Genomic DNA, 19,113 nt, shown 5'->3' on the forward strand with positions numbered 1-19,113 from the left:
ACTGCAGGTCTTGGGGTCCAGTGGGGACAGGGGGAGGGCAGGGCTTCCTCCTGAGGTCAGGGAAGAAAGAGTTCCTAACTCGTCCCTTTGCTGCTCTGACCCGGAAAGCTGACTTCAGGTTTCCAGTGAGTTTCTGCACTCCAACTAGAAACACCAACTTAAGAAAAAAATTGAGGTAGCAGAGAAGAAGGGGCCTATGTCCTCACTCCACTGTGTGTGGCCATGTGGATCCTTCCTGTGTAAATAGCAAAGCCTAGGAGACATCAAACCTGAGCAGCCTAAGTGGCCAGCTTCCAGAGGGAGCGCTTTGGGGGGTTCTGCCCCCAGTGTACCCTCTTCCCCATGAATAAACCACCAAAAAGAGAGAGAACTTAGGAACAAAGTTCTTATAGCATTTAATGTCTTCAGGGATGGGATGGGCTGAGGCCTGATGTGAAAAACAGGGATTTTACCAGCAGAAAGGCACGAAAGTGGGTGGGGGGTTACGTCCCGGGGGCTGGACTGGGCTGACTGGATGGCAAAGTCACCAGCAACTTCCTCCCTCCCTTCTCTGTCTTGGAACGTTCTGGAAACATGGCTGCTCTTCAAACCCGGATTTGCGGTAGCTCCTTCTTCTTCACCTCTGCCCAGATGTCTGATAGGTCCTGGATATACTGCTGGATCTAGTGAGGCCAAAGGACCGCAGTCAATCCCAAGCTGCTGACAGGCCACCCATCCAAAAACATCTGGGCATAGCCTGCTGGTAAGGAGTCACCATTTTCTGTGACTGAGGTCACTTTCCCTCATTTGATAATTATTTTAGTTGACGTGGAGAATCAGGCTTAGCAGACTAGAGGTAATGAAGAGGGATGGAGGTGGGGACCCCTAGAGGCAGACGCAGTGAGAGGATGAAGTTCAGGCTGACTGTCTCACAGGGAGACAGGGGGAGGCTCCAGAGAGGACTCTGGGGATAGAAGCGTCAGCAGAAACGAGTCAGCCAGGGTCGGGGCCTCTCCACTAGTTAACAGCCTTCAGGCAGGTCAATTTACTTGAATCCCAGAACAGAGGCTCATTACGATAATCCTGAGTCATCAAGGGAAAATTTCAATTCTATTCACTAACTTTAGTTGTAAAGAACATGCAATCATGGAGATAGGAGGGAGATTCAAGAAAGAGGGACATGTGTATACCTATGGCTGATTTATGGTGATATATGGCAGGAACCAACACAATATTGTAAAGCAATTATCCTCTAATTAAAAATAAATAAATTTTTAAAAACAATATTAAAAAAGGAACATGCAATCAGTATGATACAGTGGAAAGAGCACAGCCTCATAAGTTAGAAGACCTGTGGCTCTGTATCAATAGATGAATAGATAAAGAAAATATGGTATATGTGTGTATATACATATGGATACACACACACTGAAATATTACTCAGCCATAACAAAGAATGAAATAATTCCATTTGTAGCGACACGGATGGACCTAGAAATCATCATACTAAATGAAGTTGAAGACATATATGATTGTCACTTATATGTGGAATCTAAAAATAGTATAAATGAACTTATTTACAAAATAGAAACAGACTCACAGACATATAAAACCAACTTATGGTACCAAAGGGGAAGTGGGGAGGGATAGGGAGTATGGACTAACTGATGCACACTACCATATGTTAAACAGAGAAACAACAAGGACTTACTATTGATACATAGCCCAGGGAACTATATTCAATATCTCAAACTATTATAATTGAAAAGAATTTGGAAAAAAGAATATGGATATATGTATTTGTCCATTCATATACACACACGCAACAGTCACTTTGCTCTACACTTGAAACTAATAACTCAACACTGTAAATCAATTACACTTCAATTTAAAAAACAGAAAAGATGACTTGGGGTCCTGACACAACTCTGAGAAAATCACTTCATCATTCTGGGACTCGATTTCTTTATCTTTAAAAAGGAAAGAGGGAGAAAAGGTTGGATTGGACGGCCTCTTAGATCTCAGTCCGACAGTTTCTCCTTTTCAAGAGTGTTCCAAAAGACAGGGCTACACACTGTCCAAAACTCTCAACAACCTGCTAGGTGCTAACACTATTACGATTACCAACATAATTCCTATTTTGCAAAAGAGGAAACAAAGAATTAGAATAACTTTCCCAAGGTTACAGAGATGCCAAGTGCAGTATTTTCCAAACTATGTTCTTATAGTAAGTCATCACACCCCCAAAATGGATTCTATGGGCAAGCAAATTGTAGAAACCTGATCAGCTTGGAATCTCAGGACTGAGCCACAGCAAAGGCACTGTGAAGTTCTGCATTTTAAAACCAGCAAACTTCGTTTAACTTTGTCTTCTAAATGTTTTTAGTTCACGTGCTGAGTTGTGCTAAGTTGCTTCAGTTGTATCCGACTCTTCGCGACCCCATGGACTGTAACCCATTAGGCTCCTCTGTCCATGGGATTTGCCAGGCAAGAATACTGGAGTGGGTTGCCATGCCCTCCTCCTCCAGGGGAATCTTATTGACCCAGGGATCGAACCCTTGGCAGGCAGGTTCTTAACCACTAGCACCACCTGGGAAGCCCTGTTTTAGTCCATAGAGTCCATTTATTTCTCTGGAGGAAACTTAATCACCTTGGGATTCTAGGATTTGCCAAGCACAGTTTGGATTTTATTCAGAGATAATAATGCTGGACCTTGCACAGACAGTGAGTAGAATGAAAACTGTCTTGGCCTTTTGCAGAATCACTTTCCCTGAGTGGCACCCTGCTCCCAGCTCTAGATGGGTGAGCCCACAGTAGGGCTGCTACTGAGAACTTAATTCACTGAGTGTCTCTGAAGCCTCTGTGAAAATTTTCAGCTAGAAATGTTTCAGCTGGGAAAGGATCTCTCTGAGGAAACCTTATGTTTTCTTATTTTGGTTCAAGAACGGTGTGTTGCTTTTCCTCTGGTTACAAGGCAGCTCAGAGCCAACTTCCGTCCCTGTTGAACTACTGTCCTTTATAATCCAAGAACTGAGAGTCCATACATCTCTCTCTTGCCTTGACCTTAGATTTTAACTTATATTTACTATAAATGTAACATGTATTATTTATAATACTATTTATATATTTACCTTATATAAAGTTTCAACTTATTACAGTATTTTCCTAGGTCTTCATTTTCCATTTTTCAGGCTACTTAATCACGTATATGTGTCAGTAAGCTCGTATCCTACAGGAATCAAGTGGGATATTTAAAAATAACATTTGGGCAATATGAGGAATTCCTGTGGAGGCAAGTCAAGGTTGAGAACAGGAATTCCGTGGTGGTCCAGAGGTTAGGACTTGGTGCTTTCACTGCCTGGGGCCCAGGTTTGATCCCAGGTTCGATCCCTGGTTACGAAATTAAGATCCCAAAGGCCATGCACATGCCCAGGTCGGGCGGGGTGGGGGGGGGGGGGGACAACAAATGGTTGAGGGAGTCTGAAAGCTCAGAATTTGGAGTGAATGGACTGTAAGCTACTGTCCGAACAGGGGGTGCTTGGGCAGGGGCCATGGGCTGGAGATCACCACCTCCTGCCCCATCTTTCTTTACAACAGCTAAAGGGGAGGGCCTGAGGACGCCTCAAGTCCCGAGACCCTACAGCTGGGAAGAGGGGCCTGCAAGGCCAAAACTCTTTCTACAGTAATGCTAAGGTGTTACCTGCCTTTTGTTACTTCTGCTACTTGTCTTTTCTCTGGTGAGTCTACATGGACTTTTACCCGAGTGGGATGTTCCCATCACAGAGGCTATCGTGACAGGCTGGATACAGAAGCAGGTATGAGAATCCACCTGTCCACCAGGAAGCAGCATTTTAGGGATTTGCAAAGTGTCGAAATGCCACCCATCCCACAAAATACTTTTTGAAAATGTATTTTTCATTAAAAATGCTATTTATGGGACTTTCCTGGTGGTCCAGTGGTTAAGAATCCTCATTTAAGTGCAGGGAACGTGAATTTGATCCCTGATCAGAGAACAAAGATCCCACATGCAAAGTGGGGCAACTAAACCTACGTGCCACAACTACAGAGCCCACACACTCTGGAGCCCTCACGCCAAGATCCCACATGCCGCAACTAAGACCCAAGGCAGCCATAAATAAATGAATAAATAAATCTATTTCTTAAATACGTTATTTGTGTTAACATGTTTCTTACTGTCATTTAAATGAATTAAATAGTTTTAGTTTTTCTGCTTGAGTTTCTCATAAGGTAAATATCAACTGACATAACCCATATAAACAAAAGCTCGTTGGGGGTCTTCAACAAATTTTATGAATGTGAAGGTATCCCACTACCAAAAAAAGTTTGAGGATCGCTGTTTCACAACAAACTTTCTTACAAACTCCCTTTATAGTCTTTGGACTGTTAATATGAATAATTCTGTTCTAACATGCCTTACGATGCAGGCTGATTCTTTGGTTTAAGGAAATTCTGCTGGCCAGTGGGTGAAATTCTTTACATTTCATGAATTTCAGGTTGCTGGGGGTTTTTTGTTTTTTTTTGTTTTCCAGCTGTGCTGTGAGGCTTGCAGGATCTCAGTTCCCTGCTCAGGGACAGAACACGGATCCCGTGCAGTTGAAGTACAGAGTCCTAACAGCTGGACCCCCAGGGAATTGCCTTCTTTTCTCTTTAAAAACAAACAAACAAAACAAACAGACGAAGCACCTCTCAGTCAATTGCTTTCGTTGGCTTGTGTTTCATATTCATTCACTGAATACTTACTGAGTGCCTACTATCTGCCTGGCATAGTTCCAGAGGCTGGGGATACAACAGAGAACAAAGCAAACAGAAATTCCAGCCTTTAGGAGCCTACTTTCCACTGTTTCACGGCAGAGCTAAAGGCTAAAAGGATATGCCAAAGGGATAAATAATTAGTCATGGTTCTCCGCATGTCACAAGAAACACAGGGCAGAGTTTCCCAAGTTAAGGGATGCGCTTTCCTTTGGTCAGAAGTGAGATTATTCCAGGGGGTACACAGACATGGCATCAGACAGCGTTGCATCATATACAGTGGGGACGTTACTTTTTTTTCAGTTTCCTTTCAATTACTTCAGAGAAAATCTCAGAATGGTGCTAACACAACTGATACTGTTGTCCCTGTAGATATTCTCTTTTCCCCAAGGATGGGCCCCAGTCACAGGCCTTCAGCATCTCACTAGAACTTAGTAAGACTGTTGTGCAGGAGCTAATGAATTCACTAATGGGTTCCCCTACAGACCTATTGATGGGGCCAACAGAATCTTAGCACTAAAGTAGTGGTTCTCAAAGTGTGGAATCCAGACCAGCACTATCACCCAGAAACTTGCAGAAAATGAAAATTCATGGTTTCTCATCTCAGATCTACCGAGTCCAACACTCTGGGGCTGGGTCCAGCAACAAGCCCGAGTCCCCAGGCGATTCTGAAAACTTGAGAACCACTGCTCTGTAGCCATCATGCCTCTCCTCAACTCATGAAGAACCATCATGGCTACTTCCAGCCTTGGGCTCCTCTTACCATGTCCAGCTGCTTGTGCGTGTCCTCCAGGGACACGAAGGTCGCCTCCTTCAGCTGTTTGCTCACGATCTGGAAGAGGTTCAGCGTTGCCATCTTAATGGTGCCAAGCAAGAGGGTCTTCTTGGCAGCGGTGTTCTGGATGTGTGCCCAGCGAGATTCCTGGGGAGGGGAATGAGGGTGGGGTGTGAGCGCTAAGGGTGGGTGTGTATGTGTTGTTGTGTGCGTCCTTTACCAGTGTTTGTATCTATTTGTGTGTTTCCTGGTGTGTGTCCCTTACCCGTGTGTGCTGGGGTGTGTGTGTCCCTTACCCGTGTTGTGTGTGTGTGCTGAGGTGTGTGTGTGTATCCCTTACCCACCTGCCTGTGTGTGCGTGTCTGTGTCTGTGCCTCTCTGTCTGTGTCCCCCGCCCGCCCGGCACTCACCCAGATGATGACGTCGCTGCGGGCACGGTCGAAGCGCATCTGCAGACGCGCCAGCTCGTTGTTGTGCTGCAGGATCTCGTCGTCCTTTTCCTCTTTGTAGCGTGCCAGCCGCGCCTTGGCACGCTCAATCTTCTCCTGGCCCTCCTGCGCGGACTGCATGAGGTCGTGGTGCATGCTCACCAGTGTCTTGTAGCGCGCGATCACCTCGTGGATCTCCTCAAACTGCCCGAGGGCGGGGGGCGGGATAGTGGGAGGGGGGATTGGGGGCTCAGGTCACTGCACCTCCACCCGGGGGGGCCCGATCCCACTCTGTGCCCCCAGCTCCCACCCTCTGCGCCTCTGCCTGGCAGGGAGGCCCTGGGCTAAGTCAAGGGCCAGAGGCTGTAAAGCCCTCGGAGTCTCCCCTGCGCCCCCCCCCCCCCAGTTGGTATGGGCCGTTGGTCACGTGGTGTGGGTCGTGGACCCCCGGTGTTGTGTCGGGAGCTAGGGAACATGTGCTCCTGGCCCGGCAGGCTCTCTGGCTTGGCTGCACTTTATTGGAATCACCTGCGAGCTTCAACGAGGCCATGTGCCAGGCTCCACCCTCAGATACCCGGATGAATAAACCGGTCTGAAGGGTCCCCATATGATTCTAGGGTTGAGCATTGCCGGGCGGGGGCGGGGTAGACTTTGCGATGTCTCGGATGGCAAGAGCCTATTCAGCAAGAATGCATGACGAACCACTTAGTAGCCAGGAAGTGTGCTAAACGCTAGGGACAAAGCAGGAGATAAGACAGCCAGACACTGCTTTTAGGAAGCCTAACCACATGCGGTGGCGCGGTAGGACACACAGACAAGTAAATAATTACGAAACAGAGTAATAAGCCTTATCGGTGACTGGGGGATGGGGCCGCGGGAGAGTGTTAGGTAGTATCTTCCACCTGGTGCTCTCGTATTTGTTCAGCAATGGCTGAGGCCTCCCTCCAGTGGGGGCTGGAGAGGGTGGGTACCAGAGGGGTGGGGGCCCGGCCAGGCTCAGTCACCCTCCCCCCGCACACAGCACGGCTCTGACCCTAACTAAGCAGAACAAAAGCCTTGCGACCTTCCCTCTCTTCAAGGCGCTGTGAGCACCAGTTTCAGGATGCCAACTCATGTCTGGGGCATTTATCCACACGTGCCTTCCAGCCACCCAGGGGACACTCCCTGAGTGCTCTCTCCATCTCATGACATTTCCAGCAATAGACTGGTGTTCCAGGAACTGGCCTTTCCCCCAAACACTTCCTCTGTGGGCAAGAGCCACTTAACTCAGTATTAGAGGAGATAGGGACTGCCAGAAGAGGCTTCTTCAGGGATAGGATGGTTAAAAAATGAGACCAGAGGTATGAAGAGAAGATGGCCGGGCAAAGGCATGTGAGGAAGTCGTACAGGTAAACAGAACAGCCTGGATAAAGATGATGAGGTATGTGTGGCATATTCAGGATGAGCAAGAGAGTTTAGTAGGAATGGCCTGAGTTCAAGATGGGGAGAGAGAGATCACCCTGGAGAAGTTCAAAAAAAGGGGCTCAGTGAACCCTGAGGAGTGTGGATTGCATCCATTGGAGAAGTGAGCAGAGAGATAACTTCCAGTCTATATTTCTAAGAGGTGCAACAATATATAACAGTTAAAAAAAGAATTGGCTAGGAAGTTGGGAGGGAGGTAAAAGGGAGGGGCCGTATGTACACCTATAGCTATCAAACCAATATTGTAAAGCATTTATCCTTCAATTAAAAATAAATAGATTTAATTTAAAAAGTGGGCTACATCAGAGCAACCAGGAGCACCTCTCCTAAACTTAACACCAATTTCTAAAGCACTCAGAAACCAACTTAAAGAGGCTCCCATTATCCAGTGATGGGACCCTTTGAACATCAGTAAGAATAAATGCAAAGGATTGAAACATATCAAATATGTTAAAAACCCATGAGTTTGCAATAATACTAACAACATTACAGGGCACTTGTCAAGGATGGTGGAGAACCAACTCATTATTCTGAAGACTCAAAGAGTCAAGCATTTAACAAGCTGTTTCTTTATGGCCAATATAGTTACCAAATAGTTGATGAAGGGAAGATTCTCTTTCTGAAGTCTTTTTTTTTTCTTCCTACGTTTTGGCCATGCGACACAGCCTGTGGGATCTTAATTCCCTAACCAGGGACTCCCGGTGGCCCCTTCAGTGGAAGCACAGCATCTTAACCACTGGACTTCCAGGGAAGCCTCTATGAAGTCCTTTTTTTGATGGTATTCATAGTATTCTAGCTAATAACTGAAGAAGGGAGCTCAGAACATTCTGAGCACCTTAGAAGGGTCTTTGGCCCCCTTTCAGTCAGTATCTGCCCCCACCACTACCAAGAAAACCAGAATTGTGACTTCTATCCCCAAAGATTCATTTTACCTGTTTTTAAACATATCAATCACCGACCCAATAGAGATGAGTTTGAGTAAACTCCGGGAGTTGGTGATGGACACGACTGAGCAACTGAATTGAACTGAACTGAAAAATTTCAGTGGGATCATACAGTATGTCTGGCTTCTTTTGATCAGCATAATAATGATGTCTGGAACACCTGATAAACACCCCAACCAAACCCGGAGTGGGGACCTTGTTTGGACCCTGATTGGAACAAACCAGCTGTACAAAAAGTATTTGTACAATATCAGGAAATTTTGACGTCAGCTGGATATGGGTTCATGGGATTGCAGAGTTGGACACAGGTAAGTGACTGAGCAAGCACACACACACATGATACAGGTATTGTGGATGCGTTAAAAAGAGCTCTTTTAGAGTTATGTACTGAAATACTTATGGATTAAAAAAAATATCATTTGCTTCAAAATAGCAGAGATGGGGATCTGAGAGTAAGTTGATAATTGGAACTACGTGATGAGTAATGGGCATTCAGTAGACTATTTTCTTTACTTTTGTATGTTTGAAATTTCCCATGATACAAAATTTTTTTAAAAAAATCACTGATTGGAAAAAAGAAGCCATAAAAGGACATGTACATACTATTGATAGCTTATGGATAATGTATTCTGTCGCCAAAAATAATAACAACAAGCTTGATGGGAATTCCCTGTGGTCCAGTGGTTAGGACTTGATGCTTTTACTTCAGGGGCCTGGGTTTGATCCCTGGTTGGGGAGCTAAGATCCTGCAACCTGTATGGTGTGGCCAAAAAAAAAAAAAGAAGGGGGGACAAATAGGAAAAAATAATTCCAGTTTGATAAAGCTGTGATGAATACTTGGGTGTTGTTATATATTTTGTATACTTTTCAGTATGCTTTAAATATTTTGAAAGAAATAAAGGAAGAAAGAGAAAAAGAAAGATTTTGACTATGTTGGATGCAGAATGCTGGACAGGAATAACGCAGAGCTGAACTCCTAAGAAGTATGTCCGGTGACCTGAATGAGGAAGGGGCAGGGGCTGGATTCCAGAAATACTTAGGAGAATAGACCAGATCTGCTGATTGATGGCTGCGGTGATTGAGGGAGGAGGAGTCAAAGGTGAGGCCTGGGTTCTGGTGAGGCTGTGGGTGGGTGGTCATGCCATTCACCAGCAACGGACCCACCAGCAGCAGGGCTGGCCTGGGGATGGCAAGAAGCAGTTATGGACTCGGTGAATTAGATGTAGGGGCCTGAGCTTGGGAGGGCGATACGGGCCAGCAAGATCCAGACCAGTCTCCTTGGTCCTAAGACACATTTTACCAGCTCTAAATCTGAGTCATGTCTTGTAATCTATCTACTGCTTTAATGTAGTAGTCTTCCCTCACCCCCGCAAACCTCAGAAAAACCAATTGTTCAATGAACAATTTCTCATACAGTAGGTAGTACCTTAGAATGCAGGAGATAACACAGATTTGGGGCTCACGCATAAATAAACTAGGTTAGTGGTCCTATATGGAAATTGCCAGGACTTTAAAAAGAGCTGTGTGTCCTTTGTCTCCTTGAACCCCCCACAGGACATGGACTCGGACTCACACCCCAAAAGGCACACCTCATACCTCGTTCCATCCTGGTGAGGGGCCCTGCTGCTGTCACATGTGGGCGTGGAGGACACAGGTGGATGGCTGTCGACATGGGTGACATCTATCAGAGGCCCAGGGAATCAGGGAGAAAAGTGGAGGGTCTGGGACAAAGACCCAAGGGACTTGAGGAAGAGGAGCCCCAGAGGAGCCTGAGGAGGAAGGACCAGAAGGTAGGAGGAAGAGGGAGGAGCCCCATAGGAAAGGGCACAGGAATATTTCAGAAAGGAGCATCAACAGTGTCAAATGCCGCAGGAAGCGTGGGTGGGCAGAGAGCTGGGAAGTCCCCTTAGCTCTGGCAACAAGGCGACTTGACAGAAGGTAGTGGTCAGTGGCCTACAGAGGGGTAGTTAGAAACAAACGCTCTGCCACCTACAAGCTGTGCATCCCTGAGCAGGTTCTGTAACCTCTCTGAGCCTCCAATTCCTCCTCATTTTAACAGGGTGAGATGGTGGCTTTCCTCTGGGGCCTAGCGAGCAGACTGAGCAAGCTTCCGCTTGCAGCATGCAGCCCAGGGCCCAGCATATGCCAAGTGCCCAGCTCTGCATAAGGCTGGTGTGTCCAGTCTCTTTCCCTCCCTCTCCCCATGTACTCTCAAAGTAGACCAAAAACACCAGAGAGGAGGGGAAGCAGGGAGAGTGTGGACCACATCCGACAGAGGCAGGCAGAGCTGGTGGCTGGTGCTCCAAAACAAAACCTCGAACCTGTGACCCGAATAGAGACAGGCCCACAGACGTCATGCACACAAAGATGCACAACCAGGCCCCCGCCCTTGAGAAACGAGTCCAGTCTCACCAGGGCCCTCTGCCAGCTGCCCTCCTTGGCTGGAGACCTCTCCCCAGAACCTGGGTCCCCAGCCCAGGCCCCTGGGGACGAGGCGGAAGGGCTGCGGAAGCCCGCCCCCTCCCCGGCCCCGGCCCTCCACACACCTCGGAGTTCTCCACCACCTTCTCCAGGTACTTGTTGAAGATGGAGTACTCCTGCAGCTTGGCGCTCAGCCGCTGGTGCTCCAGGCGCAGGACCGCCATCTCCTGCTTGGCCTTGGCCAGCTCGCGCATGCGCTGCCTCTTGAGTTCTCGCTCCTTGTTGGCCTTCTTTAGGGCCCGGATCCGTTTCTGGTCGTTCTCCTGGGGCCAGGGAGGTGGTGCCAGTCAGGCATGGGCCCTGCCCACCCTGGGGCCCAGGCTGGTGAGACCCCCATGAAGCTTCTGTCCACCCTGAGAATGGACAGGGGTGGCCGGGCTGCCCGAGAGGGGGTGAGGTGTAAGGAGAAGCACGTCTCAGGGTTATGTGAGGCTGGTTGAGGAGGTTTCTGTGATTGTCTCAGAGTGGACTCCAGTGCCTGGAGGGGTGGGGTGACCTGGGGGCATGATTCACCGCTCTATCTCCAGGTGTCTGACCCTGAGTGTGGCACGTTCATTCATTCATCATTCCCTATTCACTCATTTACTGGATAAACTGTCCATACCAACATCTATTTCTGCTTTATAGACTTTGCCAAAGCCTTTGTGTGGATCACAATAAACTGTGGAAAATTCTGAAAGAGATGGGAGTACCAGACCACCTGACCTGCCTCTTGAGACACCTGTATGCAGGTCAGGAAGCAACAGTTAGAACTGGACATGGAACAACAGACTGATTCCAAATAGGAAAAGGAGTACATCAAGGCTGTATATTGTCACCCTGCTTATTTAACTTATATGTAGAGTACATCATGAGAAACGCTGGGCTGGAAGAAGCACAAGCTGGAATCAAGATTGCTGGGAGAAATATCAATAACCTCAGATATGCAGATGACACCACCCTTATGGCAGAAAGTGAAGAAGAACTAAAAAGCCTCTTGATGAAAGTGAAAGAGGAGAGTGAAAAAGTTGGCTTAAAGTTTAACATTCAGAAAACTAAGATCATGGCATCTGGTCCCATCACTTCATGGGAAATAGATGGGGAAACAGTGGAAACAGTGTCAGACTTTGTTTTGGGGGGCTCCAAATCACTGCAGATGGTGATTGCAGCCATGAAATTAAAAGACGCTTACTCCTTGGAAGGAAAGTTATGACCAACCTAGATAGCATATTAAAAAGCAGAGACGTTAATTTGCCAACAAAGGTCTGTCTAGTCAAGGCTATGGTTTTTCCAGTGGTCATGTATGGATGTGAGAGTTGGACTGGGAAGAAAGCTGAGTGCCGAAAAATTGATGCTTTTGAACTGTGGTGTTGGAGAAGACTCTTGAGAGTCCCTTGGACTGCAAGGAGATCCAACCAGTCCATCCTAAAGGAGATCAGTCCTGGGTGTTCATTGGAAGGACTGATGCTGAAGCTGAAACTCCAGTACTTTGGCCACCTGAAGCGAAGAGTTGACTCATTGGAAAAGACCCTGATGCTGGGAGGGATTGGGGGCAGGAGGAGAAGGGGACGACAGAGGATGAGATGGCTGGATGGCATCACCAACTCAATGGACATGAGTTTGGGTAAACTCCGGGAGTTGGTGATGGAGAGGGGGGCCTGGCGTGCTGCGATTCATGGGGTTGCAAAGAGTCGGACACGACTGAGCGACTGAACTGAACTGAACTGAACCAATAGGCAAGGAAATGGGAAATGGCAACCTAGAGGAGTGGAGACTGACAAGCAGGAAATGACAAACAGCGCAAGAGGAGGGGGCCACCAAGGGGGAAGCTCCAGGCATTGGTGAGCACCCAGGAGACCTCCCACCCAGGGTGAGGAGTCAACAGAATCCAGGAGAAGGCAGGGGGTGGGGGAGTAGGGGAGGAGGGACAACTGCAGACTGTGGTCCCAGGCTGCAGCAGGCCACGCCCCTCGGTACCTGGATGAACTGCTCAAACTTCTGTATGTGGGCTTTCAGCTGGGCCTCCTTGATGCCCAGTTCCTCCCAGCGCAGGTTCAGGGTTTCCATTCTGCGCTGAAACGTCTAGGGGTGGGGGGCAGCAGGGAGGGCCCCTGAGTGGGAACTGAGGAAGGCTCCAGCGTCCCCTGTCCCAGAGCCCTGTCCCAGGTGCCCAGTTTCCACTCCATGTCTGGTTCAGAGCAGAACATCCCAGGACTCTGGTACCCTGAGACTCAGATCTCTCTTGTGCCCTGCCGAGGAAACACTGGACCATCACCAGGATGCCTGACTCTAGCCACCACCACCCACAAAATGGAGGGCTGTCCTCAGGCTCTCCCTGGGAAGGGGTGGGCCCTTCCCATCCCTCACCCTGAGCCGCCCACCTCCTTCTTCTGCTCCATGGCATGGTGCATGATCTTGGCCTCCTTCTTCTTCTCCAGTAGCCGGACGGATGGAGAGTCCGACTGGTCCTCAATACTGGGGAACTTCCTGCCCGAGACACAGGCAAGAAGGACGGTGGATGCTGAGCCCCAGGGGCAGGCCGAGGCTGGGAGGAACCCGTGGAAACAGGCACCCGTGGGGAGGGAAAGCAGTCATCTGAGCAAAAAGACTGGTGTGCTGAGAGGGAGAGAGGGCTGTGCTGGGGCCAGGGAATGGGTGCGATCGGTGCCTGGGAGGTTTGGGGTGCTGGGGGACAGGCGGGCCCTCCAACACTCACTGTAGCAGCTGCAGCAGCCGCTCCCCATACTGCAGCCGGAAGTACTCGGCCAGGTCCTCCTCCTCCATGATGCCCAGACTCATGGCGGTGGCGAGCGAACGGCCCAGCGGCCGAGTCTTTGCAGTGAAATGGGGGTGGTGCAGCTCAGGGGTGGTGACTGGGCTTGCTTCTCCCCTCCTCCTGCTCTTGAGGATCCCACAAAGGGCGGGTGTCTGAGAGACTCAGGAAAGATGGCTGGAGGCTGCCGATGTGCAGTTCAGGATGTGCTGGGAAGGGGCTGGGAGACCCAATTACCTAGCAACAGGTCTCCGGGTTCTGTGAACCACAGACAGAACCCAGGCTTTGCCCTCTGACCCCTGTCCCCACTGACCCCATTTGCTGGGGTCTGACTCTCTGCCCCTGCATTTACTACTCCTCCAGGAGCTCTGGGAAGAAGTTAGGCATGATTTGATGGGGTGTTCAGGGCCGGGACGCAAGGGCTGGGCATCCATGGCTGATTAGGGTGGGAGTTTGGTAGAGGTGAGTTTATGCAGGGCAGCCTTGTCCCTGGAGCCTCCCAGCTGGGCCTGTGTGTGTGTGTGTGTGTGTGTGTGTGTGTGTGTGTGAGAGAGAGAGAGAGAGAGAGAGAGAGAGAGAGAGAGAGGGAGAGAGAGAGGCGGGGCTGGGGCTGAGACAGATGGTTAAGAAAAGAACTGAAGGGAGGTACTGAGTTGAGGCAGGGATGGGGGTGGACAGAGAAGCATAGGGCTTGGAGGAGGCCTGAAGTTGAGAGCCAAGCGATGGGGGAAGAAGGTGCAGGGGCGTGTGTGTTGAGGGGTGGGTGGGGGCTGAAGGGTGGGCTAGGGGATGTGGGAGATGGGCAAGAAGTCTGGGGACTACAGAGGCTGCCCGCTGGAGAGATGGAGGAAGCCTTGGAGGAGGCCCACTTGAAGGGTAAGATACTCAGGGCCAATGTCCTATCTTGAGGTTGGCAAAATATGAATGCCAAAATGCTTTGACATAAATGTCAGATAGTGTACATATCTGCTTCATGACGCCTGCCTTCCTTGATCCCATCACGGGATGGTGCGTCCCCTCATTTGCCCCGAGGTCCCCGTCTAAAATCTGAGACCCTGTGTGTGAGGCGGACACCCTGGGGTCCCCGCCCAGAAGTAACGGCTGTGACCTCGAGCCCGCCGCTGAAGGCCACAGGCTCCCGGGATTCGCCCGGTCCCCTCTGCTTCCCCAACCCTCGCCGGTCGGGCGGCCGGGTGCCCTACACATCTGGGACGCGGAGCCCGGGTGGGGGCGGCGAGTCCACTCCGCGGCATTGACGGTCCTCTGGCGCCCCCTGCTGGCCGCCCAAGCCCGCCCTCAATCCTGGCAGGGGTCGCGGGTAGGGGGTGGGGGGAAGAGGAGGAGACGTGGTGGAGGGCGCAGCCCACCTCGTCCTCTCCTATTTTCAACCCCCAGCCTCCCCCCCGAGCCAGCATTGACAGCCCCCACCCCACCCAGAACACACGCACCCCTTCAACCATCCCACTCCCGCCTAAGCCCCTCCACCGGAGATGGTTCTCCACCGGGAACTACCCCAAGAAACAGCCAGCAGGGTAACAAGGGCACCAGTGAGAATTTCAAGTGCCTCGAAGGAGTATGTTTCTCTCCTTAATCCCTAGAGTCTGGCACAGTCAATCGGGGGTTTCCCTCCTTTTCCCCCTCGAGGGTATGTAATGCCAGTCCTTGAGGAGGAGGCTCTCCGTTTCTCGAATCACTTGCTGCCGTGGTATATTGACACATCCTTAGTTACATCTACGAATTGGGCGGTCCAGGGCCAGACTGGTGCATATAGGCAGCTGCTGCCATGAACATGCCTGTGTAGCTCTTTCTGCTGCTTCTGTACCTTGCTTGGAAGTTGTGAGACTTTTCATCCCCCCATCACCCATCACCATCCCTTTCTGGGGTCTTGCCACCTTTCCCCAAGATGTGGGTGGAGATGCAGTGCTGTCTGGGGTTCACAGAAATCTGTACTCTCTCTGACTCCCCTCTTCTTCCCTCCCTGGGTGAGCCCAGCTTTCTTACCACCCCCTCACTCTCCACTTTTCCATCTTGATATTTGCCTCTGCGGCATCTAGGAAAATCTGATGGATTTAGGTGGTTAGAGACCAATTTAGGCATAATATTTTCTGTTTTCTGTTCTGTTCCATCCTCCCTATGAGACAATGATCTTTTTGAAAAGGAAGAGGGGGAAAATATCTGGAGGAGAAAATATCTGGAGGAAAACATATCTAGGTTAAAGTCTCAAAAAATATTAATATTATCCTGCCATATAGAGCAGTATAGTGCTATTAATAGGTGCTCACAGACTACTGGATGTGAGGAACCACTTTATTTCTGTTATATTCCATTATCTGTGTGTCTTATATTCCATATAAGTGGATTCATGCAAATAAACTATATTAAAAATGTTTCAAAATGGATGCTATGGAAACTCCTTGCACTGTCAACCATATGATGATATTGATGTTAGTTGCTGTAACAAACATCCTCAAGTCTCAATAGCTTACCAAGGTCCAGTGTGGATTCTCTTTGTCAGGTGGATCTTTTGGGAGATTCTCTTATAAGCAGTGAAGGGTCTAAGCCCCTTCCGTCTTGCAGCTGCATGATCTCCAAGGTCATTATGGAAGGGAAAGAGAGAAAGCAAAGCAAAGGCCCTTCTGCTCTTAACAAACTCATCACCATGTCCATTCACTGACCTCTGATGGGAACCAGTCACGTGGCTGGTTATGTTGCAAGAGGCTGGTGATGTGGTTTAACTGTGTTCTCAGGGGCATCAAACCAGTTTGTGCTGTATTTCTTTTGAGAATTAAAAGAATGGTTGAAAGTAAGCAGAAAGAGCTTTATAAACTAATTGTAAACAAAGAAGAAAAACAGGCCAGTCCCAATCTCAAGAATGAAAATACCTGCACTTGAAACTAATACAATACTGTACATCAACTATACTTCAATAAAAACCAAAAATTTAAAACATTATCAACTTTAGTATGACGTTAAAAGAACAATTCACCAGGACCACGAATACAAAAAAGGTTTAATATTAGGAAGTCTATGAATAAAGTTAATTCTATCAATAGGCCTCAGGAGAAAAAGACATGATTGTTGGGATATATACCAAGATGGCATTGAAAAATTCAACATCCATCCTGATTTTTAAAATTCCAAATTATTAGTATACAAAGACACTGTATCTACTTGATAAAAAATATCTGAACCCAACAGATAACTAAAATTTGCATTATAGACATTCTTGTTGGGGCTTCCCTTGGTGGCTCAGTGGTAAAGAATCTGCCTGCCAATGCAGGAGACACAGGTTTGATCCCTGGTCCAGGAAGATCCCGCTTGCTCTAGAGCAACTAAGCCTGTGTACCACAACTATTGAGCTTGTGCTCTAGAGCGCAGGAGCCATAACTACTGAAGCTCGGGCGCCCTGGAGCCCGTGCTCTGCAACGGGACAAGCCAGCACATGACAAGTAGACAGTAGCCCCTGCTCACCAAAACTGGAGAAAAGCCCGTGCAGCAACAAGACTCAGAACACCCCAAAGTAAATAAATACATAAAATTATTTTAAAAATGAAGACATTCTTGTTAAAGTTAAAGACATGACAGATTTTCTTCTGTCACTACAATCATTTAAAACTATTTTGGATGGTCTGGCTACTGCAAAAAGACCAAAAAATTAAGTTTTCTTCCTTTTTTTTCTTTTTAAAATAATGGCAGATGCTATGATCATGTACTGTGAAAATCCAAGAAAATGGTTAATTAATGAAAAATTATAAGAATTGAATGTAATTCTATGCAATTTAAAAGGAGATTGGGCTTGACTTATATGCATGGACATAAATAGATTTCTGTGACAAATTGTTATGAGACAAAAGCAAGATGCAGAACAGAAATGTATGGTGTGACCTAGTCTGCCTGTGTGTGTGCACGCATGTGTACATGCATGCATGTGTTTGGGTGTGTGTATGGTAAGCATAGTCCTAGGAGGATAGCACCATATTTCTGGAGACACCATATTTCTGGGACTGTGGTGGTGGTTATTTATATTTCTATATTGTTTATTTTTTTTATACAATGACCACGCTACTTTTGTAATCTTGAAAAAAATTGATAAGGAAAGATATCCATTCGTATTGGCAGCAGCAAAAGAAATTCTTAGAAATAAATAAATTTAGCAAGAAATACGCAGGATCTTTAAAAAGAAAATTTTAAAATTTTTACTGAGGGATATAAAAGAAGAATTGAGTGGAGACCTATAGCATTTTTGAATGATGGCTCAATATTGTAAAGAGGTAAATTCCATCCAAATGGAGTTAGGAATTTGATGTGATTGCAATCAAAGCCCCAGACTTTTTTTTCCCCCCCAGAAGCTGACAAAATAATGTCTTATTGGAGAATTAGAGCACTTAAAGAAATATTGAAAAGGAAGACCAACAAGAGGCACACTAAAATGGATTATAAAACTATGAAAACAGTATGTTGCTAGCGTCACTCCAGGCAGAAAAAACTCAATGACGTAAGAACTTGGGCAAGTAGTTTGGTCTAAGACAGGGCTAGAATGTCTTAGACCAAAGACACTGGACTCTATGGAATCCCTAAAGTTATTAAAAGTCACAGGCTTGGACTTTTCTGGTGGTGCAGTGGATAAGAATCTGCCTGCCAATGCAGGGGACTCAGGTTGGATCCCTGGTCCAAGAAGATTCCACCTGCCAAGGAGCAACTAAGCCCATGCTCCACAACTGCTGAGCCTGTGTGCTGCAACTCCTGAAGGCCGGGTGGCTAGAGCCTGTGCTCCGCAACCAGAGAGGCCACCGCAGTGGAAGCTGGCTTACTGCAAGGGGGAGTAGCCCCCCGCTGGAACAACTAGAGGAAAGCCCACATGGCAACGAAGACCAAGCACAGACAAAAATAAAATTTTAATTAAAAAAATTAAATTCACAGACTTAAAAAAACACCTCTTTTTGCACTCTGGCCCAAAACAAAACAGGTTGAAACACACATCTGGAGGTCTGTTGAACCCATAGAGCCCCTTTTTGTTGAACCCATAGAACCCCTTGATACAATGAATCAGAACAGAAAGCCCAGAAATAGATCCGAGCTTATGTAAGTATGCATTGTATGCTCATGTGGCATTCAGCCAGTGGAGAAAATGTGGATTACTCAACACGTGGTGCTGGGAGAACTAGCTAAGTATTTGGAGAAAAAGAAAAATATATACAAATTTATTTTTAAAATAAGAATTTTATATATTTAAGGAGTATAACCTGAAGAGTTGATATATATTGACCTAGTGAAATGATAACCACAGTCAACCACAACTTAACATCGATACCTCACATAGGTACCATTTTTTTGTGTCTGGACCTGAAATCTACTCTCTTGGCAAATTTCCAGCAGTTAGTACAGTATTATGAACTATAGGCACCATGCTGTATGCTAGATCTCTATTCTTATTCATCCCATGTAACTACAACTTTGTACCCTTGGACCAACATCTCCCTCTCCCCCAAGACTCCCACCGCTGGTCCCACCATTCCACTCTTT

General features: G+C 47.6%; 1 protein-coding gene across 2 annotated transcripts; it reads right to left on the reverse strand.

Moving 5' to 3' along the window:
* Nucleotides 1-544: 544 nt before the first annotated feature.
* Nucleotides 545-13,616, reverse strand: CCDC42 (coiled-coil domain containing 42). 2 transcript variants are annotated; one of them, XM_061141067.1, is made up of 7 exons: nucleotides 13,534-13,616; nucleotides 13,199-13,304; nucleotides 12,795-12,899; nucleotides 10,904-11,101; nucleotides 5,935-6,156; nucleotides 5,513-5,671; nucleotides 545-662 (listed from the first exon to the last, which is right to left on the reverse strand). In XM_061141067.1, exons 1-7 carry the CDS (start codon nucleotides 13,614-13,616, stop codon nucleotides 585-587), a joined length of 951 nt encoding a protein of 316 aa, XP_060997050.1. In that variant the 3' UTR covers nucleotides 545-584. The 2 variants fall into 2 exon arrangements, with proteins under 2 accessions (XP_060997050.1, XP_060997051.1); XM_061141068.1 differs by lacking the exon at nucleotides 5,935-6,156.
* Between the last annotated feature and the right edge of the window lie 5,497 nt (nucleotides 13,617-19,113).

Source organism: Dama dama, chromosome 5, assembly GCF_033118175.1.
Source record: "Dama dama isolate Ldn47 chromosome 5, ASM3311817v1, whole genome shotgun sequence".
NCBI lineage: Eukaryota > Metazoa > Chordata > Mammalia > Artiodactyla > Cervidae > Dama > Dama dama.